The 25,959-nt window shown below is 38.4% G+C and overlaps 2 protein-coding genes across 2 annotated transcripts in view; one reads left to right on the forward strand and one right to left on the reverse strand.

The window, feature by feature from the left end:
- On the reverse strand, positions 1–15,626 carry LOC139117519 (uncharacterized). Its single transcript, XM_070680716.1, has 5 exons — positions 14,823–15,626; positions 12,195–12,307; positions 5,436–5,608; positions 4,179–4,299; positions 1–2,941 (listed from the first exon to the last, which is right to left on the reverse strand). Exons 1-5 carry the CDS (start codon positions 15,301–15,303, stop codon positions 2,555–2,557), a joined length of 1,275 nt encoding a protein of 424 aa, XP_070536817.1. The 5' UTR covers positions 15,304–15,626; the 3' UTR covers positions 1–2,554.
- Positions 15,616–25,959, forward strand: part of LOC139117734 (uncharacterized) — a 19,170-nt gene continuing 8,826 nt past the window's right edge. The window contains exons 1-11 of the mRNA XM_070680976.1: positions 15,616–16,414; positions 17,148–17,519; positions 18,003–18,256; positions 18,413–18,530; positions 19,293–19,471; positions 19,994–20,179; positions 21,936–22,053; positions 23,867–24,118; positions 24,551–24,705; positions 24,975–25,235; positions 25,569–25,721. Of these exons, the coding sequence (XP_070537077.1) occupies positions 18,196–18,256; positions 18,413–18,530; positions 19,293–19,471; positions 19,994–20,179; positions 21,936–22,053; positions 23,867–24,118; positions 24,551–24,705; positions 24,975–25,235; positions 25,569–25,721 (1,483 nt within the window). The 5' untranslated portion in view covers positions 15,616–16,414; positions 17,148–17,519; positions 18,003–18,195. The remainder of the gene's footprint in view (positions 16,415–17,147; positions 17,520–18,002; positions 18,257–18,412; positions 18,531–19,292; positions 19,472–19,993; positions 20,180–21,935; positions 22,054–23,866; positions 24,119–24,550; positions 24,706–24,974; positions 25,236–25,568; positions 25,722–25,959) is intronic.

The raw sequence follows: 25,959 nt of genomic DNA on the forward strand, positions 1-25,959 counted from the left end.
CAAATTCATAAGAATGATTTTATTACATAGCCAAGTGTAAGTGGCAAAGTTTACCTGATATGATAAAGATACCATTTAAAATGAAATTTTGCATTTTACAAAGTTTGCAGAAAGGTAATATTGGAGGTAAAAATGAGCCTTTGAAGTCACAAAAGATTTACATCCTGTTATAAAAATACTGGCAGTTTTTAGCTGTAAGTAAATGATTTGAATGTGAAAATATCAAAATATATTCTCTAATAGAATATCCCATGTTTGTCACTTTTGTTGCTGTTTCTGTATGCATAACAGAAAATGAGCTCTAAAATGTACACTTCAATAAACTTTGTAACATAGCCTCATGATTTCAAACATCAAACTTTTGTAAACTATAAGAAACATATTTAAGAACAAGTTATTCACCTGAACATACAGTGAAAGTTGAGATTAGGTATCAAAAAATGAAATGTTCAATTCTTTAAATTAAATCATGGTAACTGACCCAGAATAAAAGAAAAGAAAGCAAATACTCAAAACTATTGAATTCGTTTTATTATCGTCTCAAAAGAACACATTTGCTTCAGAACTTAATTCTTGCAACATGAAAGGCATAAGGCATCAACACAATAAAATCCAAACACATGGCACCAAGCAGGGCTATTTGGTAATAATATTGGCAGCTGGCAGTTTTCTTTACTTTCACAACCTATTTACAGTTACCCTAAACATTGACATTGACTGCAACAGTCAACTACAGGGCATTTTAAGGGGCAAGTAGTATTGTTGTTTTGTATGTCCATTGTAAGTTCTTCTTCTACTCCCCATAGCTTGTCAACACCGCATCTACCAGTATATATCTAAAATGAACTTTTATTGTTTTCATTTGAATTCTAGACTGGACCAGAATTCACTTGTCAACAGTAACAATACAGTCTACACATGTACAGGCCGAGTTGACAAGCTGAATACTGTGTATCTCAGGCTCAAACATGCTTTGGGGAGCAGAACAAAACTAGTTGACATTCAATACAAAAATAGTGAAAAATTCTCTTCTATGAAATGATGTCATATCCGGTCATGTGTGTATTAAACTTTCCAGCCAATGGGTAACTTCCGTGAATCGCATGCACTGCATAGTGCAGACAACTACGTTCCATTGCCTATCACTTGGTGACAATTATATCTTTCGTCACATGTCTGGATAACGTTATTGATATTGAAGACTCATAAAAAGTTACAGCCACATCAATGATACAAAATGGAGGGATTTTTATCAGGTATGACACCAAAACCAGGGTAGATTGGATTTGAAAAATAACACTTCCCAGCAATGTGTATCAGCTTGAAAGGTTATAGCTGATTGGTAGATCATAAACTGATTGGTAAATCACAGCAATTTAAAGATTATGAAACTAATGCTACTTACTATATACTATATATCTGATTGGCTGTTTTTAAATGATTCGATGTATGTCATTAATATTCCATCAACCAATAAGCTTAAAGCTTCTATGAGACAGCACACTTGAACATTTCCATCATTTTCAAGTTATTCTATATTTGATTCATGATTGAAAGTCATATGTAAAGAAAGTACTTCATTGTTTGTGTAAAGCTTAGCATGTTTGCTTTTTAATCTATTAACCAGATTTTCAAAATAAGGGGACAGCACAGTAATTTTTCTGGAGGCAATTGAGAGTAATGCAGAGTTGGATAATATTTGATGATTCCATCGAGGATAAATCATCGAAGACAACAACACAAAAAGATGGTCTTCACAAATAGCAAGGGAACAATACTATTGTTATGCAACGTTTAAACTATTCCCTTTTCAAATAAAAAAAAAATACGGGGTAACCAGGGAAATTTTGTCACTAGAGAAACAAATTACCTAAAATTTACTGATATTTGAGTTTCAACATGACTGCTATCCCTGGGTAAACCTGAGATGGAAAAATTTTAGTTTTTGATTTTCATAACAATCACATGAATCAAACATTTACTCCAAATATTGTCAACTGGTAAAAGAACAAAATTAATATAATTCTGGAAAAGCTTATAAGACTGGTAATTAAGAATTTTTGAAACAGGTAACGACAAGTTTTGTTAATTATTTATGACTGAAGCTAATCAGATTTGTAATCTACACATTTCAAATTAAAGTTCTGACATATTTGTTTATGCTTTCTTCAAAGATCAGTTGCATTTCTTATCAATCCCATAACAGTAAAATTTTCGAGGATGATAACACTAAAAACTGTATATTTTTTACTTTACTAGTTGGCCAAAGTACACTTCTGATATATATACCATTACACAACACATCAAGGATGATGGCAGACAAAATATATCATATTTCATTGCAATTTAAAGGGACAGAAACTGGGACTATTGCTGAGTGTAACTGTACTTTTGTTCCATGTGAACTATCATGGTTATGGCCAGTCACATGGCTGTCATCTTCACCACTACTACAAAATAATCTATGAATGAGGACGTTTATACATATTTTGTCATAAATAAACTGATGTAAAAATATAAAGACTGAACCATCCACCTCTGCACTATGAAGTTTTCACTCATTATGATTCACATCCACTCCTTGATATGCCAGCATCACTGCTTTCACTGCCTTGTACATAAATGATACAAAACCATAGCTTCTGAAGGGTGAACATGCATGTCTTTTGTACATGATGATGGAAGGTTGGCAAGGATTTTCAATGGGACAGACAGCCATTCCATCCAGTGTATCCACTGAAACATGACATTTCACAAGGAATGCATAGAACTGCATGTTATTATCATCTGTACACATAACACTGTGAATTGACAGCTGGTACACAGTCTTATAAAACGTATTACCAAATGGAGAGTCTTTAGCCACAGCCAATGCTTCACATGCTGTCTGTGGTATGGTTTTGGCAACATCTGATAGATTTGGTTTTGAAAATACTTTATTCTGTGAAAACAAAACAATAAAAAATATGATAACTAAGATGTCATGTAGTATAGCTCTGTTTGAAAAATTTTTAACTCATGTTGTTATAGAAATTTAGTATTCATATAAAGTCCTTCATTTCTAAAAGTGACTGACCATTGCATATCAGCAGTATGTAATCACTGAGAAACATAGCATTACCAGAGAGCAGGATGATGGTGTTTTAACTCTAGACACAAGTTTTATCACTGATATCACTGAACCACCATAGACACTACAATGACATTTTGGAATGGCATAATTACAATATTCATGGCAGTGCAAAACTCCAAACAACTCTATTTTAGAGACAATGGAAATGAAGAGAGAACAACAATGTACATTTTGATGTGATCCACTGATTTTAAAATTGTCATCTTTTTACAGTGACATTTAAAAGTATTGCAGTGATCCTTATCATTACTTTTAGTTAATCTAATCATCAAGACTGCTGAAAAGACATTGTCTCAACTGCTAGTTCTGAAGTACAACCACATGTTACTGTACTTGAATGTTTTCTTGTATCTAAAATGACGTCACATGTAACCAACATTTGTTAAAAGTTTCAAATTGATAAAATTCAATGCTGTCCTTTTAGCTTAGTGTATCCCTTTTCCTTCCAGACAGTATCACTTCCCCATCGATATCAGCTTAGTCAGTAAAAAGCGGTATTGAGCCAAAACATGATGTATTTTCACCCGCTTGGTTTGGTCTGTTACAGCATCTATAGTCCAAAAAAAAATCAAGTTTACAGTATTTATGTTTTCAACAGCCTTCAAATGTACAGTATTATGTTAAAATACACCATATGGAATATGTTGTGTTTCATTAAATTTAACCATCTTGACCTGTGATGAAATATGGACTTGGTAGGAAAAGGGGTATACCGGTATATCATTGATTCTAAAATTAAACAGGGATAGCTGAACAGCAACTTTACATGTTTAGATTCTCTATCGGTACATTCCCTGTGTGTTTTAATGCCTTTGCAGTTTTGGTTTTGACATAATAGTAACAGATGATAAACTTAATGCATGGTACATCTGGTGTTTTCATGCCATCAATGTCCTTTTGATAAAACTGCTTCTGATTGATTTAATGCTAAAAATTCTAATAAGCAAAAACCACAGCCAGCAATACAATAAACTGTCAAAACCATTCTGTCTCTTCACCATCCAGAGTAAAATGTTATATAGTATCTTGATATATCTACACTTACTTTAGAAAATAGAATGACTTGCAAAAGACCTCTTTGATCCTGGGTGTGGACTTCTATACCATTCTGTATGTTCACATATCGACCACACATTTGAACTTGACGTGCAGTAGACTCTCTAACTCTGCAAAGGCAAGTGAGTAAGTAAATGTACTGACTCTCAAATAGGTGTTACTTGAATTGAAAGTCCATACGCTAAAAGTCACTTAAAATTCAATTTCTTTTCAAGGACTTTATGAGGTTCAAAATATCATTTTCCAGTTATCATTTTTACATATCATTTTATATCTCATGTTCACGACATGACTTGATGACTAATCATTTTGTTATTTTGGTGGGTGGCTAATCAATTTTCCAAGACTTTCTAGAACTCAATTTCATTTTCAGGGGCTTTACAGGGACTTTCCAGAAGGCCTAAAAACTCAACAACTTTTCAGATTTTCTTCGGAGATAACATAATAGTCTCTGTTGATAATAAGAGTGTCAGTTACAGCCGCATGGGAAGTCAGTACTGTGTACAGACCATGGAAAATTTTACAGATGAAGGAAAGACATGTTCCGGTCTTTGTCTGGTGGACTACCAAGTATCAATACTGAAACAAACACTTCAAAAATTTGGGATATTGTGTACCATGAATTACACTTTAATGGATAATCAATGAATGCTATATGTATATGATAAAAAATTGAAGAAAAGAATCAGTTAAAGTCAACCAATACACCAAGCCATCCTTTTTAAATTCATTCATTGAAGGTAATTTTCATTGATGTTTTATAAGAGCAAAAAATAACTTCCAACTTTGGTATACTCAATCTTAATAATTTGTACATGTTCAAATTATTACAAGAACAGTTATTGCTTTTTTGACCCAATACTCCAATAAGCACATTCTACATTGCAATGATTGACAATTGTATTTCATAAAAATATTAAATCTTCCACTATTGTAACTTTTATCAAACTTTGATAACTCTATGCTTGAACAGGAACATTATTTTTTAGCTTTTAAAGGTTACCATGCACAAAGTTTTCCAAAATTTGGCAAAAATGGGACCAGGATTTTTGCCATTGATGCTTTAGGTACTTTTGAATGTGTCCTGCCTTGACACAGTCACTTTAATGTGTCCGTGCCTTGACACAGTCAAGTTAATGTGTCCTGTCTAGACACAGTCACTTTAATGTGTCCTGCCTTGACACAGTCACTTTAACTCTATTACGCTCTGAAGACTTGGAATACTATTTGATCTACATATACATACCTAACTAACACTGGACACCTTGTGTTACATGCTGCAATATTTATCACAGCAGCCAATAAGTCATCCACATATGATTCTGGTAATTTTCCTTTGTTGAAACGCTCAAAAGCTGTCACCCATGCCATTAAAAAAGACCTGTAAAGTGGCTTCATGGCTTCTGGTACATTCAATTCCTATAAAACAGAGAAAATCACACAGAACTTCACATAGTTGTAGCATTGGCCTTAGTGAAAATTAAGCCTGCCATACAGTAGAGAAATTAGATCAGCAAAATTTCATTCAAGAGGCTGTCTGCTCAACCACTTTACTCTCAGGAGTGTGGCTTTTTGCAAGCTTTTTCCATTGAGCAAAATATTCAACACATTTTATATTTTTTCCTCGTGAGGAAAATTCCTCACTGCACTGGTCTTGCTGCAAGTTAAGTTCAGGTTGTGCACAGTTGACCAGTATTTCAGCATGTTTCAATAAGTCAAACCTGCTTAATGTGTTCTAACACTACTTGCCCTACACCAGTATCTTTATTTTTGCCACCTGTAACCAAAATGTTTTACATCCCTGTGTCAACCAGGTCATCCTTAGGAACCAGTATACTAAATTTTAAAGCTATGAGATGAGTAATTTTGAAGTACATGATTTTTTTGAAAGTGTCTACTTTAATCAGTACAATAAATATTGAATTGTTTTTCTACAACATACTTCATACCTTCACATTACTGTACATACTTGGACAAAGAGGAATTTTCCCACCATTTTAATGAATTGATGAATGGTTGCTCAAACTGACTTATCCCTTTTCCTGCCAAGTCGGTGAAAATCCGCTTGAAATTCGGTGTAGCTAGAATCTGAGCAGCCACGGCCGTTATCCTGCCAAGGCGGTGGAAATCGGGCTACTTTTTGGTACCCCCTTTCCTGCCTAGTCGACGGAACTACGTGTAGCAAACCCTTGCTCGCGCTAGGGGTCGTTCGAGGACAGGTTTTGGGCGAGGAACGGCGTTTGCTCTCGAAATGGGTTCACAGAGAGTCCAAGGACAGGGAAAGGTGCGGAAGCTACCCAGCCAGTCCCCACCCCCCGGTGGGGGACTGGTTTTTTTTGGGGGACGAGTAGCGTACTTGGCAGGTTAGCACGTTGACGTATTCTAGCGGAGTTTGGGGTAACTTGGCTCTGAGGCACTACATAGATTGCGGCCGAAATTGACCGTCTCGGCAACGCTAATCTGTAAGGCAACCGCCTAAGACCGCCTCAGCTGGCGGTGCAATTTTTTGCCAATGGTGCGAGACAAAATCACGGACTTGGTCCTGATTGACGGGAAGTGCGGACGGATTTGACGGACTCGGCTTTCTCGAAGGCAACCGCCTAAGACCGCCTCAGCTGGCGGTGCAATTTTTTGCCAATGGTGCGAGACGAAAATCACGGACTTGCCTGATTGACGGGAAGTGCGGACGGATTTGACGGACTCGGCTTGATTAGTCCCTGACATGGAACTGATCCGAACGGACTTGAGCGACATTTGTGAAGGGTAACCACCGCTTTTAACCGACTTGTTACCTTCTCGAAAAGACTACCCACTCAGATGTCGGACGTTGTCGGCTGCACTTGGCTCTAGACGTTCAAGCCGTGCAACGAAACACACCGCCTCAGCCTTGCCATTCAGGAACATGGCCTCAAAATTTGATACCATTGTTCACCGACTTGGCGGCTGCGGTTAGGTGCGTGAACCGTTGTTCACCGACTTGTTACGCCTATGTTGTCCCTGTGAAGTTCGGCTAACGGCCGAGTCTAACGGGAGTTGGCAGACCTGTGTTTGGTTTATACCGTAGTATGACCGACTCAGGTAGAGGTACCTGTCGGTATATTCCGAGTTTTACGCACTCGGGCGTCAATGACGGGTCGTCATCACCGCTGATGACGTAGACGTGCTGGCCACGTTATTTGAAGGAGCCATGTTTGCCCAACGGACGAGGCCGAGACAGCCGTTGACAATTTTGGCATCCTTCATCTTTGACCGCCTTAGTTGGGTAAGCCGCTCGGCAGGCGACGGTTATGACCTAAACAAGCCGCTGAAGCACTGTTCGTTGCCGTACAAGAACGAGACGGCCAGTCCATTACTGCTTAATGGGCAATCTGTCGGGTTGGCTTGTCACCGACTTGGATGACAATACGCCCTGCGCAGGCGTACTTAGAAGGGACATGAGGTTAAAGATACGGGTTTCCCACCCGTACTAAACATGGGCTTGGGGCAACGTCCTTGGGTGGCAGGTGTGCATGCCACGTACCCAGCTGGACGGAATGTCAAGTTGAGATGCTAATGACATTGACTATGTTATGCTAAGTGCTCGATTGATTTGCATCGCAAATGAGTATTATTAGCATATCAAATGGTGCGGACAGGCAATTTACATGACGGGTAGGAATGTCAGCGCCGGTGTGTGGACTGATTGCCGTAGGTCCATTATAATAACAGGTGGATGCATATATTAACACCCCTGCGTCCAATCATGTCCAGGGCTTTGTTTCCCTGTGGCTTTAAAAGGGAGGGACCTGTTAGTCTGTCGACACTGTTCCAGACATGAGCTTGACGGACCGCAAAAGTTTTCTGAAGGCGAGCAGACGACTGAAGCTCAAAGATGCAGAGTCTCCGGGCGGTAGTGGTAGCGATCGTTGTGATGTCCCTAGTAAACGTTCTAAGAAGTCGGGCAAGAAACGCTCCCGTAAGGCGAAGCCATCTCCGGCTGAAAAACCCAGTGGTAAGCGTAAACGTAAGACCGATCGTTCTGCCGATGAGGATGATGACGGGTCACCGGTTGCCAGTGGTTCTCACCCGGCTGCTCCGGGAGAGACTACTTCACCTGCAGAGACTACATCTGCTCTTGTGGGAGATACTTCACCTGCACAGACTACGTCTGCTGCTGCTAGTGAGACAGTGAGTAATGAGACGGCTGATGCCATTGGTTCTCCCCCGGCTGCTCCGGGAGAGACACCACCTGTGTCTACTATGAGCCCTCATCCTGCGTCAGGAGAGGTTCCTGTGCCCAGTGCGAAAGAGCTTGAGTCCTCGTCATCAGCAGAGGCTGCCGAGCCCGCTCCTGCCATAGTTTCGTGTGCTGCGATGTCCCCGCCGAAAAAGATAGTGCGGAGGGTTCGTTATCAGGATAGCCCACCTGATTTTGAGCCAGATATGATCCTTGATGCCGCTACGGGCGAGTTCAGGCCCAGACGCCCAGACGACGGTGATATCACCGCTGAGTCCGACTCGGAGGTTGACGAGGATGCGGCAGAGGACGATGACTTTTATGACAGGCAGTACGTAGGTGAGGCAAGCTCTGACGACGATGATGACGCTGCTGCTGTGTTGGCGGAGGACAACACACCTCCTGTCTGGCGTATGTCGGAGACTACCGATGCTAATATATTTGAAGAGATCGATTTTGACCATGAGAGAGGACCGACTTTCACCTTGCCCAGCCACGCCCGTGAGCTCGATTACTTTTTTAAGTTTATTCCAGCTACACTGATCAGATTGGCCAAGGACGAGACTAATAAATACGCCAAATTCCACCAGCGACATATCGCTAGGAAAATAGATAAATACTGGCGTAACGCTGACTACCGAGAGGTGCAGGCGTTCATTGGCGTCTTAGTCTGTATGGGTATCGACCGTAAATCATCAGTGGAGGATTATTGGTCTAGCGATCCCTTTCTGAGAAACCAGGGTATTTCTACTGTGATTACCCGCAGTCGCTTTCAGCAGCTTATGCGATACTTTCATCTGGCAGACCCAGAGAACGATCCACGTCGTGATCCTGATGAGGCACGCCGCCGACGTCGGTGTCAGGAGGATCCCCTGTATAAAATCAATCCATGGATGGAGCCCATAGTTGACCGGTGCGTAAATAATTATAAGATGGGTAGAGAGATCTCCATCGACGAGGGCATGGTGCGATTTAAGGGCCGTTCTAAATTTAAGCAGAGATTACCGCATAAGCCTGATCGAGACGGTTTCAAGATATGGCAGCTGTGCGACTCCACCACTGCATACATAGCTAACTTTGCACCGTACCTAGGTGTGAAATATCGGGATCGGACTGATGGGAGACGGCAGGAGCGAGGTGTGGTGAAAAGAATTACGATGGAGCTGGTCCAGCCATTCTGTGGATATAATCACAGCCTATTCTGTGATAGCCTGTTTAGCACGGTCGTTACTGCTAGAGAGCTGATGGAGACCGGGATCTACATGGTCGGGAGTTTCAACCGCCGTAATCGTCGCACCATGCCCCCTCAATTAATTCCGCCGGGTAAGAGGAAGCGCCTTCCTCTGTCTGTTGGGGATATGAAAGCCACGACCAAACGGACTCTCGTCTTAACATCACTGCTTATCAGGATAGTAACGCTCAGGTGCTGATCTTGAATACGGTCTATCCACCCTTGGAGTGCGTGCCAGTGGGGAGGGAGACGAGCGGCGACAAGTGCCTCTGTCGCTGTATAATTATCGCCGGTACATGGGAGGCGTCGACCGAGCCAACCAGAAGCGCAAGTACTTTCACACTGGGCGCAAGAACCACAGATGGTGGACATATCTGGCATGTTACCTGATTGATGTTGCCCTGGTAAATGCATATATATGCTTCAAGCATGTACACCCTGATAGTAAGCTGACCCATAAGATGTTTCATCTGCGTGTCGGAAACAACTCATTGGCGGTTATTGTGGGCGATCGCAGCCCAGTGTGAGAGAGGTCGAGGCCACTGTTTCTCTTGCCTCGTACATCAATCCACAAAATCAGCCGATGCACGTTGTCAGCCGTTTGGAGGGGCGGCAGAAATGCTGTAAAGTATGTAGCAGAGAGGGTAAGACCACTGCGAGCGGACGACTGTCTGAGACGTCCAAAGGATGTAGTCTGTGCGGGGTTCATCTTCACGAGGGCGAGTGTTTTGCGGCTTTTCATCATCGCATGATGCTACGAGGTAAGAGGAGCATTGGCGTGCAGACCTCTACTCACACAGCCCCGACGACACCCATCAGCAAGAGAACCCGACGTAAATAACGGACAGGGGACAGCTTCGCCTAACAGTGGCTTGACTGTATTCTGAACACGGACCATGATCACATTTTGAGCACGGTTGTGCCGTTTGTTTGTGCTTTACGATCCCGCTGATTGTAAATTGAAACACGGATTATTTTGTACAATCCCCCGATTGTAATCTTTGTAACACGGACCATGCACTCGGACGTCGAGACAGACTCTGAGATTTATTATTCGGCATAATGTAAATTATTCCCGAATAAAATACTATCTATGGATCGCATATTTTCGTTTTGTTTTGTTTTGTTTAGACGGATTATTTTGTACAATTCCCCCTATTATAATTTTTGAAACACGGATCTGCCACCCCGATTGTAATTTTTGAAACACGGACCATGCACTCGGACGTCGAGACAGACTCCGAGATTTATTGTTCGGCATAATGTAAATTATTCCCGAATAAAATACTATCTATGGATCGCATTTTTCGTTTGTTTTGTTTTTACCCCCACTTTCGTTTTTGGCAGATCCGTAAGGACGCTATAGTAATGGATGAACGTGCGTTGTATCACGTGGGAGGGGCACAGCCCAACGGAGGCTGTGCTCGTGCGACGTAGACGTTGTACCAACCATCTGTCGTTGGGGTTAGTGCATAGAGCAGTTGCACTGTCCAGAGCTAAGGTGGTACAAAACTGCACCTTAGTAACAACTGCACAACTAACGTGTTAGGAAACGGTAACACTAACGAGCTAAGTGTTCACTGAACTGGCCAAACTACGTACACGCCTTCCTTCAATGGCGGAACTATGTCGTTGACACTACGTCAAAGCAGACTGCAATGTGCGACTCTTCCAAGTCGTTCAAAGTACGTGGCCAAGTGACACAACCCAGGGGAAACAGGACAGGTTTGAGGGTGCTCCCGCACCCATAGCACTAACCCCTGGGTCTTCTACTAACCCACGAGAGAGGTGACGTTTCCCCGGTGTGGCCGTGCGTGCCGGCGAACGAGCTTTACTTCCGCGAAAGTAAGCTAGAAAAGGGCATAAAAGTGCACGTCCCCCGGGGCAAACAACGCCCGTGACCTCGTCATTTTCTGGACACAACCTCATCAGCGGTTGCCCCTCTATACGGGCATGCAAAAATTTTTGAAGTCTAACACGTATATGGTCGGTAATCGTACCCCGAAAATGCGGTATTTTCCCGCCAAATGCCTGGCAGGAAAGTGTGCAGGAGAGCCTATCTTCTGTAGACACGGAAAAGGGGGCCGGTTTTGACCGACTTGGCAGGATAACGGACAGGGGCGCTCGGCAGGAAAAGGGTTAAAGTTTTAGTACTTGGATAACTGAACAGCCAACAATTTTCTTACACAAAAGTGAGCCATTAATTACATTTGTATACAGTTCATGCATAGTACCAAAGAACAAAATATAAACCCAATTTGACCAGTGATTCCAGAGTTTTAGTATTTTGACTTTGGTTCTTTGTTTACCTTGTTTGCATATTTTTGACACAAACACATTCATTTGAACAAATTTACATCTTCACGCTTGGGTGTGCCTGAACGCCAACCACTGAGATGGTACATGGAGATGCTGTGCTTTTCAAATTATTGATGTGGACAGACATGTATACATACATACAGATATACAGATGACAGACATTTTTCCAAGCCTATACAAATACCTCCCAGACTGCCATATTTGGCATATGGGAGCTAAAAAAACTGTTTTATACTCACATCTTTAACAGTAGCCGCTAAAAGATTTTGTAGATCATCAGTGTTCATGTCATTGTTGTCTGTAAAGTCTTTCACAACACTGAGAAAGTTATCTTCTGTTATATTTGATCTAACTGCAACAACAAATAAAACATTTTGAAACAAGGATGTGAGGTGGTGGCATGACTACATTTCCATGTGTGAACTGTATATCTGGTCACTGATCAAAACAAATTCCTGTAAGCAGCTTTTGACCAACTTTACAGACTCACAGAAACATAGCTAGCTTGCTTTATGAATTCTACGGTATGTGGTATGTACCATGAATAGCTGTACATGTATTCTCATCATGTAATACATGGGTGTACTCTTATACATACAATGCAATAATTTCCGGGGGGCCACAATACCATTGTGCACCTACTCCCCTTATGCCACAGGAAATTGTTTCAATACAGTAATCTAAAAGGTGCATTCTAGTGCAGTAAAAATCAAACAAATTCCAGATTCCTATCCTTATCCCTTAATATACTCTATGTTATTAAGACAGGGGACTACCTACCGGTATGAATAGCACTGTATCAACCAATTCCATTGGTTTGCATGTAGAAAGGGAAGAAAACATCCTTGCAGTTTGTTCTTTAGACTTTCACAAAAGACTTGGAAGTCATTTTGAACATTATATTCAACAACAGACGTAACAGCTGATACAGCTCCACTGTGTTATGTAGAGAATAACTATTTGTGACTCACGTTTTGATAAAGAAGGTGGAAATCTTTGACAACTTGTTTCAGAGTGGCCTGACCGAAAATGGCAAAAATTGGGGCAAAAATGCAATTGAAGATATCATATATCACATTAAGATAATCCCGAAGAACATCTATACCAAACATCAAAGCTATCAAACAAGTAGTTTTTGAGAATCAAATTTTTTGACCAACTATGGCAAAAATTGCCCTAAAAATACAAAATTGCAAATTTCATCATAATTTCAATATAATATATTAAGATAACCCTAGGAACCTCTATCCCAAGTTCCAAAGCTATCAGACGAGTATTTTTGAGAAACAAAATTTTGACCAAAAATGGCAAAAATTGCCCAAAAATAACAAAATTGAAGATTTCATCCTAATTTCAATACATTGTTTTTGCAAATATTCATTCAATTAATATGTTAACCCAAAATGAAAATGTTGGTGGGGTTCATCTTTTAGCTTGTCAAGCAGTCGTAAGTTTCGTGATAAAGAAGTGTTAATTTATGCAAATTAATGCAAATCACCCAATTTCCTTGCTTCTTTTTCCCCCTAATTTCAAAATTTCCAAAGAATTTAACTCCACTCTGGCTGGGTCAAATTTTCTGAAATTTTCACATTGTTTTTTAAATGCTCTTTAAAAAAACGACTATTTAGTTTGGCAATAAAGTTCTTACATTTTAAATAAGAGGCATTTGAATTTTACTAATCATGATTTTAATCACTTTTTTGAGTGTCAGTTTTTCAACCCTTGCCATTTTTGAATGAGGATAGATAATGCAAAATAAAATAGTCGTTTTTTTCTACATATACTCTTCTTTCAAGTTAAATATTACATTTTAGAAAATAGTGTCAAGTTTTTGACTTAAATTAATTTGTATCATTAATACCAAAATTGAGGTTTTTTACCCCAAATATGAACCCACTTCATCTTTCAAGTAAACTTCTGCTACCATATTAAACTTTAGAGTCTCTCCTTTTTGAAAATATGTATTCCTTAATTGTCATCTTTGATGAGAAATATTGCTTTGAAAAAAACTGTGTTGGCAACATGCAGCTCCACCTTAAGTTAGTGTTACTACTGGTATAATGAAGATAATAATATTATGCAAAGAAATACATTATTAAATGACATTTATGTGATGTTTATGTATTAATACATTTTAATACAGCAAACCTTGTATATGAGATTGATGCACACTTGCCTTTAAAAGATGGGAGTGACAGTGATGTGGTGTGCAAGTTTTGTGTGCTATCTTCTCGACAGTTTTGTCTGGCAGGTCACAACTTTTGTCTGCTAACGACAGCCACAGTTCAGTGCTTCAGCAGAGTCGAAGCTTCGTGTCTAACGCCTGTCATTTGTAAAATTACTGTGTGTGGGTCTAGTGTACTTCAGTCGTACAACAATAGAAAGTTTGTACATTTGCCCACGGTCCCTTTTGTGGAGGGACCACAGGGGGCTCGTACTCCTTGTTTATTTGTGTCTGTGTTTGTTTGTGTGTTTTTGTTTATTTATTTTTAATAAAATAACAGCGAAAAACTGTTTTGTTAATATTTGTCAATTTGTTTGTTTGTTTGTTTGTTGATATGTACGAGGGTTAGGGTTAGGCTTAAGTTAGGGTTAGACTTATTCACTCCCTCTATATGTCTTACCGTAACCCTAACCCCATCTTAAGCCTAACCTAAACCATCGGAAATACATAACTAACAAACAAACAAACAAACAAACAAATAGATAAACTGCTCCTTATTGACAAATATTAACAAAACAGCTTTTTGCTGTTATTTTATTAAAAATAACAAATAAACAAACACAAACACATACACACAAACAAACAGACACAAATAAACAAGGAGTACGAGCCCCCTGTGGAGGGACCATGATTTGCCACTCACTGTGATTTGACAGTAATTCCCGATATCTTGCAACTGGCATACGAGTTTCATATCTGGCTGCAGCTACTGCTGGACTAGCTGGATACTTGGGCAAATTGAGATTGGGATAAACATTTGAGCCACATGCTGTAATGTTGCCTATTAACCAATCATGGATTAGATCATCTTCTTGTCCAGTTTCGCTGTCAAACTCATGCAGGGTGAATCGCAATCTATTCATGTGCCGATCTTCCCATTTTGACGAAGATGGGAAATTTATGTGGGGATGTGCAAGCTCAGCACAGTCCCCGATACACATTCCCATTCTGTACGCTTGGCACTCGGTGTATCGAGGAGTATCATAAACTAATGGTAGTTCCACATCGCTACCACCATCAGTAGAACTAACAACATCGTTAGTTTCGACCAATTCAATTTCCTGACTATCATAATCCCCGCCACCACGATCACCACTCTCCACAACATCCATCGTAATCATCATGCAAATAACATTGACCTGACACCACTTTCGCGGGAGCGTGGCCCGGCTGCTTGCAGCTCACCGTTTCGCCGCTAGAGGCGTACTTAACTTTGGGTGGACTTGATTGGGACGACCGGTGTAGACCGGTGCACCCAGGCCAAGTAAGTTCGTACTTGATTGGGTCGGGGATTCTGCGCGCGCATCTATTCGGGGATCCCCGAATAGCCCGATCGATTTTGGTCGGGGCAGACGACGAATACAATATGGCGGCCACTTGATTGGAGAATCCACCGGACGACCCCGACCACGTGACGGCAAGAACCGGTCATACTCCGGTCACATGAACGGGGCGTCCCAATCAAGTCCACCCTTTGTATGCTATGCAAACCAAGCGTAATTTTGTTCAATCGCTTGGCACATTCACAGTTTTGTATATTTGTTTTATTTGCAACTTTGTTGGAATAACATTACCAATTAAAAAAATTAGGCGCAGACCAGATGCATAGCCAGATATACGTACATATGCAGACAACCAGGCCGCAACCTGAACTTGGTTGTGCGTCCGAACCCAGGCAGGGGCGCGTTATACGTCATACGTAGTTTAGTCACATTGTAAGGGCGGCGACAAAACGGTCTGATCGAGCGTTCGGCACCGAAAATCACGACGGAATATGCGATTTGAGTCGTCTGATGTTAGAGGTGATTTAGCTTTAGTGGTCGCCTTGATCATTGACACTAAAGTGCGCGGAAACACCACTCATCAAAATGCCTAGTTAAATGCTCGAGCTCGCTCTACTTATACCCGATCGCGCGCGATTCTATTCTCAGAATCCAGATTTAGTGTAATGTGTGTATTCCAACCGCTCTAACGCGTTTCCGTTGGTTTGCCAGAAAAGATGAAAAGTACACGAAAAAATGAACGAATGCAGCAATTTTAAAATGAATAGTATGAGAAAAGTGGTAATCTTCCTGTCCATCATTCTGCTATGTACAAGATCGGGCGATGGTGCCGCACCTAAACGTGGCCCGAAAAAGGGACCAAAAGAGAAAAAAGTAAAAGAAGAGGTCAAAGTGGAGAAGAAGCCACCGGCGGCACGTAGACAAAAACAGCAACAAAGCGAGCAAATTGAAGGTGAGCAACGCTCCGTAAAGCAAAATAATCAGCTATAAACTGTAAACTATCTGCAAGCACACAGGTAATAGGGAAATGCTCAGAGGGAATTCTTCCTAAAATATTATGTAAAAATTCGTGTCGTTTTACATATATCATTGTGATGCACGCATGTGACTTCATGAGTTAACGATTAGGACATATCGGTAATTTACGTACAAGATCACACAGGCTGATGCACGAGTTTTATACCTTTGACATTTCAATCAATCACCTACATACAAGTTTGTCACAGGAGAAAATTTACATCTATAGGGATCCCCTACACACATATGGAAAAGGGAAATTAAATTACGGGCAACGAAACAGCATTGCTGCTATTGGCATCAGCTGAATCTGAGTATTGAATATGATTGTCAGTGTTATCATATTTTGTTACTGTTCACACCATTAAATGGTTTATGCTTGCAAAAAAGTGGCAAGGAGCAGAAAACTGATGTCAACAGAATATGTCTATGTTGTATAATTAATAAGTGATGTCTACAGAATATAGTATGTTGTTTGAGAAGCTAGAAGTGATTGCCAGGGCTGATCAAAATTCCTAGTGGTGATTGTCACACTTGCTTGCAGACAGTATGAAGGGGAGACAATCCCTCTGTACTGGCTACGCCTGGATATACTTCTGTATATACCAGTGAAAACAAGTTTTTGGGGCTTATCATTAATCTTCAACTTTTGTTTATGTCTTGACAAGAACCTATCCGAAGCCGAATCAGCATTCCCAATAGAGAAAAAGTTTGCGAGGGTGACACAATTGGAAGCTGTACTATGACAAAGAACCTTGGTGACCGAGTAGATCTAAAAATTGGCATAAGGGGAGCATTTACCCCTCAAGACTTAACATGGTACAGAAGAGTTAAGGTTTATGAAGAGCCAAACCTTCAAACTATTCCGTTGCTTAAGAATGGTCGTCCACCAGACAATATGTACGTGAGTAACAACCGAAGCTATGTGGTCATTCTACATTTGAGAGACTATGATGTGTCAAGTAACAGTTTCAAGGTTGTGTTAAATGATGGTGAAACTCCAGCAGAGCAAGTATTTGTAATTGAACTTGAACCAATAGGTGAGTAATGTCACTAGCAGTGCTTGTTTTTTTAGTGGCAATCATAATTACAGTAAATCATGACAGTAACCAATTTCAGTGATAGATTTATACGATATATAATTTTGATCCTTTTATAGATGATAAGGGGAGAAACATTCTGTGATTAAATTTCAGAAGGGTGGAGAAGATAGGGGTATCAATAAATTTTTTCCTGCCCTTCATGGCAGCAATTTTTTTTCAAAGTGCGGTCAAACAGTAATGCACTTTTTTATATTGAAGAGTATACAACTTTTACTCTTTTCATTCATGCAGCTTGTAATCTTTAATTTTGTTGGAAGCTGATGATTGAAATTAATGTGAATGGGAAAAATAGACTGAATAGATACCATGCACTAAGTCAACTAATTTCTGTAATAACTCAGGGGTGTCAGGGGGTGTTATCTAGCTATACTTCTTGAGTTTATACAGTTATTTCACACATATCACTTCTCTAACTTACAGGTACAGGCATCAAACATGTTGGTGATGATGTAGAAATCACAATTGATAAATACCTGACATTACCAACATATGCTGCTTACTTGTACTGGTATATGGAAGGAAAGAGCGAACTACCAACTAATGCAGAAATTTCACAGAATGGACATGTATTGAAGATTTCTAATCTGCAGGAAGAGAACTATGGGATATTTACATGTGCAATATACAGTACACAGAAATATTTTGTAGCAAAAAGAAGATTAGAGTCAGTAGAGGTAAGAATAATCATTTGTCCCTCGGAATTGTATATTTTCAAAATATTTATCCAGATATTGATTGTAACTATCTCATAGATATAAATGTGAAACTAACATGTTCAGGCTCTGTGGAAGACCTAAATAACATATAGCATGTATATTTCTGTTATTCAGAAGTCACAATATATCCCCTGTCTCCTGTTTATCCAAGAGAAATATTCCGACCTGTCGGTTCATCTGTCAGTTTTGCAGTCAGAATCATTGGTGACTATAAACCTGAGAATATCAAATGGTAAGATACAAGTTCAGATCAATTTCAGATGACTTGCAGGATGTAGCATTGAAGAGGAAATTATGAGAGAAAAAATAATAAATATCTGCTAGATATTTCTAACTGCTTTCAAAGCTGATATCAATGAGAATTCAAGTTCAGAAGCTTTAGAGATATTGTAAAAACAAATGAAAGTCAAAGCATGTGTTAAATCAGTTCTTTTTCTATTTACATAAAAGAAAGACACATTTTAATTAAGGAATTCTTTGTCTGTCTATCATCAATAACATTAGACTGCTATTGACTGAAATTAAAGAACACTGTGATTGTCTTATCTGACTCAACATTGTGTGTTCCCCATGAATATACATGATATCACGATTTAGATTTAAATTACTTCAGAACACAAAATACAGAATGATAAATTATTTTTAATATCTTCGTATGGTGTCTTTGCTTTGTCGTAATATTTGAATCAATGCTTGTTGCAGATGAGCATTTGCAGTGACATTTTTAGTGAAGATCACCAAATTTGCGCGATCCCCTGGACAATCAAATTTACATGTGGAATTGTAACGTAACAATATGTACAATAGATAGCTACTGATCGCACATTGAAGAACACAGTCTTTATGTTCACAGGCTATTACAAGGTGAACATCATGGCCACTTGGTTTTACACCGGTCAAGTGGACCACCTAACTCACTACTTGACACCTTTTGCTAATGATGTGTGAAATGTTACTGCAATTACATAGTTATGCTCTTTCAATTATTAAACAGGTATAAAGGTCTTACAAAAGTTGATTTAGACAGGACTGATATCATGGTTAGTGATGATGGCCGAAATTTGACAGTATTAAATCTGAAGAAAAGTGACTATGGTAGTTATATCTGCACCTTGAAAGATGAAGAAACTCAGGAAACCCGGGCAAAAACAGATTTCCAGTTGTCTCAGCCAGGTTTGTTGTTGTCAATGATGTATTAACCCTTTCACCACCGTGGTTGTCCCAAATCCATTGTTTTCTATGGTAAAGTTGGACCTGTATACAGGGAACTGGGGGTGAAAGGGTTAAGGTTTAGATTACTACCCATGGGTAGTGCAGTGTTGGCCAGTTACAGTGATTTACATGTAGAAATGTAAGACCATTTACATTTCGTATTATCATTTTCCTTCACAAAAGTCTCAGTACAAGAAGTCAGTTTAAAAAGTGTATTTAAAAAGAGCCCAGTTTAAAAAATGTCTTTAAAAAGAGGCAACTCGATCACTTTACTTTACGTCTTCAAGATTGAGTTGTAAGATTGTTGCTTTCATTACAATGCCTTTTAAGACAATTGTTGCTTAACAGTTGTTCACAGTTCATTTAGGTAATGTATCATTGTGCATCTTCATTGTTGGGTAATAACTCAACTCTTTCTTCATATACATATATGTATAATAATTATATGTATATTTGCATGTTACTTTTCTTTCCTTTCAATAGTGTTTGATCACTATGGTGATATAGCCCATTACTGGGACTTTGAAATGATGCAACATCGTGAAGAATCGCATGTGGAATTCCTAGACACCATATCACACAAGAAGAGTACTGGAACTTGTGCTCGTAGTAGTGAAGGCCTTGTTGGTAACAGTTTATATTTAAATATGAAACGCAAGAGATGTAACGGTGAGTTTAAAATAATTCTCTTTTGGTTTTTCAATTCCCTTAATGCAGGCAGATATATACAAGATTTTGGTACAATATGCAACATATAGTACAAGCAGCTCGGCAAGTTCTGTATGGAGTGATTTGTACCGAAACTGAGATATATACCTGCCTCCAAAGGTTTTAGCATTGCAGATACAATCAAACCTGTGTATAGTGGTCACACGAGGAACCAAGAAAAAGTGATCACTAAATGGAGGTGGCCATTCTATAGAGGATGGGTGTGGCATTACTTTCAGTATACATGTAAGTGGTGTGCTGAGTGGTGGCTTTAGGAAAATTTAACAAAAATTCAATATTATAAATCTGGTACAACTGTCACACAGATTTATATAGAATTGGTCAATAATGGATCTGGGAACTTTTTAACGGAGTTTATTCAGAGAAAGATGATGCTGATAATTATACACAGGTTTTTTACCAAATGGAGTAATTACATGTTACCAATGACTACACAAGAAAGGTGGCTGTTTTATAGGGCCTTTGACATATAAAATATTACGGCACTGCCACAAGGTGATGACCATAAAGACGTGACTGCTCAGTAAGTGTCAACACTAAGACAGATTTGACTATTTATTCTAGTGTGAGATCTCATCCAATTAGAACGATGCATTGGCATACTTGACACAGTATGGTATTGTAACTTATGTTTATTTTGATCAATATATCAAATACTCAGAGGCTGTCAAATCCACTGCCCCAAACTCATGGACTAGTAAAATTAATGACCAGGCTGGTAGATTTTGGCTCTACGAGCCCAACAGACGAATGAATCTTTCAGCTGAACTGTAACCAGTGGGTTAGCGAGAAGTGAAGCTGAGAAAGTGATCATTGTTTATTGCTTGTCCATTGAGCTAGTGGATTTCTAAATGAGTTTTTCATCCTTGGTTACTGTAACATCAAAATGCAGTTGGTATTAACAACCATAAAATCAATTGCTTAGTGTGCATTGTTTATTGTAACCTGTCATGTAAAATTTATTAATGTGGAGTCAGATGTTTAGTTTGAGTTGAAATGGAACAGATATATCTAGGATTAAGGTATGAAGAAATAGTTTGCTCAAAAGAGTGGATAACTATAATATTTTGGATGAACAGGATACCATCGTGGCAACATATTAATATGCTACAAAATATTTCACATTTGAGTTCTGATGAAATTTTCTGATGGTAATATTATCATGATTGATGTTTCTTTGCATGTTCAGGCATGTCAATGAATGAGTTTACTTGCTCATACAATAAAAGCTAAATTGTTTTCATAATTTACACATTTTAACTCTTCAGAATGCTGAAGATGGCCTATCATTGTTATTTTGATCAAAATGTGCACTTTTGCTGGATTTTGTCATCCATACTCTAAGGGAACTATTTTTTCTTATTTTTATTATATTAATAGAATCTGTTTGTGCAGAAAAAGTTGTCACAAGGTTTTAAATTTTTGTCAAAAGTTCATCTAATTCTTGACTAATAGAACTGTTCAGTCTTCAAAGGCAGATGGGTAAACATTTTTTAAGTATTTTTTTAACATTTATGCTATTCTAAATGCTTGCCAAACTCTTGCCAATAGTTGTTTAAGAAGAAACCTGTTCAGCATAAACAAGGTTGGTATCACAAATAGTAAGTGGTTGTAAGGGTTGAAATTCTTTGCAACTCAGATTGTTCAGATTGAAATTTTCCAAATCATTAATATAAGAAAATCCACCTCTTTTCAGGGTTTTTCACATTGTATAAAGATACATATGCAGATGAATGTCTAACAGAACCTGATAATTGTATCGATGGTCTCTCATTGTCGTTATGGTTGAATCCAAACTCTGCAACTGGAGATGAGTAAGTATACCATAACAACAAACACAGATGTTTCATTTTAATTAAAGTTTGGTGACTGTGCAACAGTAACAATATTACGATCATATATGTTGTAGGTTACAATGAGTGGATATTAGTATACTTTATTAACACATATCATTCCATGGTGGGGATGAAAAGGGTTACATGAACTGAGAAAAAAAAATAACATAAAGTCAGAAAAAAATTAACAGTATCAGATAAGATAGATGATAAGTAAAATGGATGTTTTAAGTTTACTTTGCGTTGCATTTTTGCAACTCACATTTCTTATGATAAATTTCCACTTCCAACAATGTATGAAGCTGATTAAAAGTGAAGCATTATCATTTCCTTTTTCTAAACTAAAGCATTCCTTTACAAATGATTTTAAGGTGTGGGTAGAAACAAATAGGTTGATGACAAGCAATGAAAATTCAGAATGATAATTTGTCAAAAACACTCACAAAAAACTTAGAGTCAGCATTTATTGTAGGTCCTGATGTAGTGAAATTCTGCAAGGAATACACTTTTCAAACTGGCTTCCAAGATAGAGTCTTTGGTGAAATTTCAAGAAAAATGACAATATTATAGTATTTAATATGTTTATGCAAGATTTGGTAATTTGGTAGTTATAGCTACTTTAAATAACTTTCCTTTGACTGAGAAATAAAACATGTGAATAAATATGATTTATAACACAAACTGTAAGACGCAAGTGAGTTAAGGCAGGGGTCCAGACCGAATTTCGGGCTGTAATTAATTTCTCAAAAACAACCGGTCATATTTTGATGAAATTTGGTACACATACGTAGTTTTGATAGCTCTTTCAGTTTATGTCATTTAAATTTGCATAAAATGTGTCACGTGATTTTTATATCAACATTTCCCCGCCAAAATCAATTATATTTTATCAGCATATTCCAACTTGTTAACAACGTTTAAACTTTTTTCGGCATATGATAATAGAGTGGGTTCAGGACAATCGATCAACACACTTTTCAAAGAAAATTTTGAAGGTAATCGCCTCATATTTCTGCCAAATATGTATGATTCGTAGAAAAAAAAACAATTCTTGTTTGAATTTTGGTCATTTCTTTGAGGAAACATTACCAAATCATACATGTTAAAGGTATGATTGTAAAGATATTTTGAGCCTAAGTTTGAAGAAAGCAAAATTTCTAAAAAATAATGCGATCTACATTATACAAGTTGGAATTTTCGGAAGAAATCTTGCCGCTGTGTACGCGATTGTCTCATCTCACAAGTGACCCAAAAGGTTATGACCCTGTTGCCTGTTACTAAAACGGTAATTGTAAATTGGAAAGTGGGTGCACACATCATCCCTCTTGTCTTTTATGTGCTTTGATGTGTTTTGTGTCTGTATTGGGTAAGGTTGTTAGTGTGAAAATTAATTCAATTCGTTGGCTCGATGATGTTCTAGTTTGGAACTTTGTTTGTGATGTGATTTTAGAGATTTTCTGTTGTTGCCTCATGTGTGGGCAGTGTTGTTTTATTAATATTCATGAGCCCTAATGCATATTCATGATAACGTTTGATGCCCAAGCCTTAACGTACTTGCGGACCAGCTCTACTATTGTCAAATTCATGTATCAGTCACCTGTCGATAAAACATGAATCCAAGTTGTGATTTTTTTTCTTACTTGAAGCATTATAAAGAAGTTGTCACCAGTAATATATCACAACATGTAAACTTTTTCAGCAAACTTCTTGTGGTTACATTAATCATGACTGATACATATATTACTTGTAAATACATGTATTTGCAATAAATCATGTTATTTGTGCTTCTAAGCTTTGTCTATCTAGTCTGTGGAGAACCCCGTGGCTTGTGTCTCAAAGGCAAATACAATGAAGCCAAGGGTCACTTCACCATTAGTGTGTCGCTGACAACAACTGAAAGGAGGTGGAAAGTTGATGGCTTGCGTATTGTTATTGAAGAATGGCAAAACATTGTCGTTTCCTGGGATCCTATTGGTGAAATGAGAGTGTACCTGAATTCTGAACTTAAAGGATCACAATTTGCTGAGGAGAAAGCCCAGCCAAGGTAATCTTGATTTGTAAAAATTCATTTTCTGATTTATTGAAATTTACTAGCTTTAAAGTGAATGGGACTTTGAGAACAATATCATCTCTTTAACTTTTTCTGACAAAATGTGAATGATATGGAGAACATCAAACAAAACGATTTGGTTCTTTGGTTCACTTCTAACTGTGTATACATTTGAAAATCCTGCCGTACGATCATGAAAAACTCAATGTAGAGACAATATATGTCACTTTCGATATTCTTTGTCGTTGTTTGTTTTGACATTGATTAATCAAATATTGTAAGTCTACTCACATTGATTTGATGAAATGCATCACAAATTGTTCATGATTTGTTAATATCATTTAGCGTGCAGAAATGATGAGTGTGCTTTAGGATATAAGAAGTGAATTTGTGGCATATTTTTCTCTCTTCTCTATGTTAACAAAGGGTTGCAGGAGAACAACATATTGCATATCTAGGAAAAGGCCCTGGAGAAGAGAAAGATATTTCTTACATAAATGGACTGTATGATGAACTTGTAATATGGTATCAACGGGTTATATCTGCAAAGGAAACCTCAACAATGTTCCTACAAGTCCGAGGTAATAGATTTGACAGTTGGAAACAATTATTTTGGCACAAAGGGAACATTTACATATCAATGAATCTTTTGTTTTTACCTTGGAAGCAGTTTTGCTGTCTGTAACCATCCAGGGTAACACACTGCCCACCGTGTCAACCACAGTCTCACCACCTCTGGGTAACACCCATTCAGGGCAGCACACTGCCCACCTTGGCATGTCAATCACAGTTGTTTTTCTGCATTGTTTGCAGATTTGAAATATTTCAGTCTCATTTGTCTTTTTCACAGGAATGGGGCCATACCCTGAAGATGAATCAACGTATGAGTTTGAAATTGCAGAAGGGGAAAGTGCCACATTTCACTGTCCATACCAGATACCACTCTTGTTCCGTTCACATCTGAATTGGGTCAGGGATGACCATATTCTACCTGAATTGCGTGGAAGGTCTGATGTTCGTGTTATCGGTGATACAATGCTCAGTATGACTTGTCAATATTTTAGTGGTGCCCGATTAGTTATATCAGATCCGTTCAAGATCAAGTTTCCCGGTAAATTTTGTTTATTTATTTGTTTGTTTATTCATTAATTCATTATTCTAAAAGGGTGACATAGAATTGGAATCAAGAGTATATTGAATCTTGGCTCATCTACTGATATACCGTTTCACAAGAATTAAATTTTATCCTTTTCAAATGCTATGAAATTTGTTCTAGATGTGTTTCAATGTTCCACCATTCCACTTTCTGCTGTTAAATGAAGTCAGCAGGGATAAGTCTTCATGGAAAACAGAAATTGCTACACATGCAAAAAAAAATGATAGATATGGCTTTTTATAAACACTATAACAAGTAATTCAAGTATTTTTCAATACTTGTTTTCAGGTGTACCTGAAGAAGAAAAGAGCATTCATGAACTTACATCAGACATGACAGAAGAAGTAAAAGAAGAAGAAGAAGATAAACACAATGAAATGATTTTGCAATTTCAAAAAAATGAACAGCCTGCTGGTGTTGAACAGCAGGATGTCTTGCGAGGTGAGTTTTTCTGTATTTTTTTGTAATCTTGAATGTCAACACTGTTTATACAACTACTAAAGGAGCACTGTCATGTGCATTCTGAAATACTTAAATTGGCTAACTTTTCTGAAGAGAGTTCGACCAAAACTTGATGATTTTCTCTGGAGAAGTACATAAATAAATATGATATAAATGTTCATGATTAAATAAGAGAAAACAAAATTGTGTGTGGCAATAAGCAGTTAAATCTACAGTG

This window comes from Ptychodera flava, chromosome 18 (genome assembly GCF_041260155.1).
Source record: "Ptychodera flava strain L36383 chromosome 18, AS_Pfla_20210202, whole genome shotgun sequence".
In the NCBI taxonomy this organism is placed as follows: Eukaryota; Metazoa; Hemichordata; class Enteropneusta; family Ptychoderidae; genus Ptychodera; species Ptychodera flava.

Bases quoted from the DNA above. Each gene is read 5' to 3' on its own strand.
- LOC139117519 (XM_070680716.1), bottom strand. From the start codon at position 15,303: ATGATGATTACGATGGATGTTGTGGAGAGTGGTGATCGTGGTGGCGGG. The intron at 4,300-5,435 runs GTATGTATATGT...TTGCCTTTGCAG, and splicing joins AGGTGTCCAGTGTTAGTTAG to AGTTAGAGAGTCTACTGCAC. The intron at 2,942-4,178 runs GTAAGTGTAGAT...TTGTTTTCACAG, and splicing joins AAGTCATTCTATTTTCTAAA to AATAAAGTATTTTCAAAACC.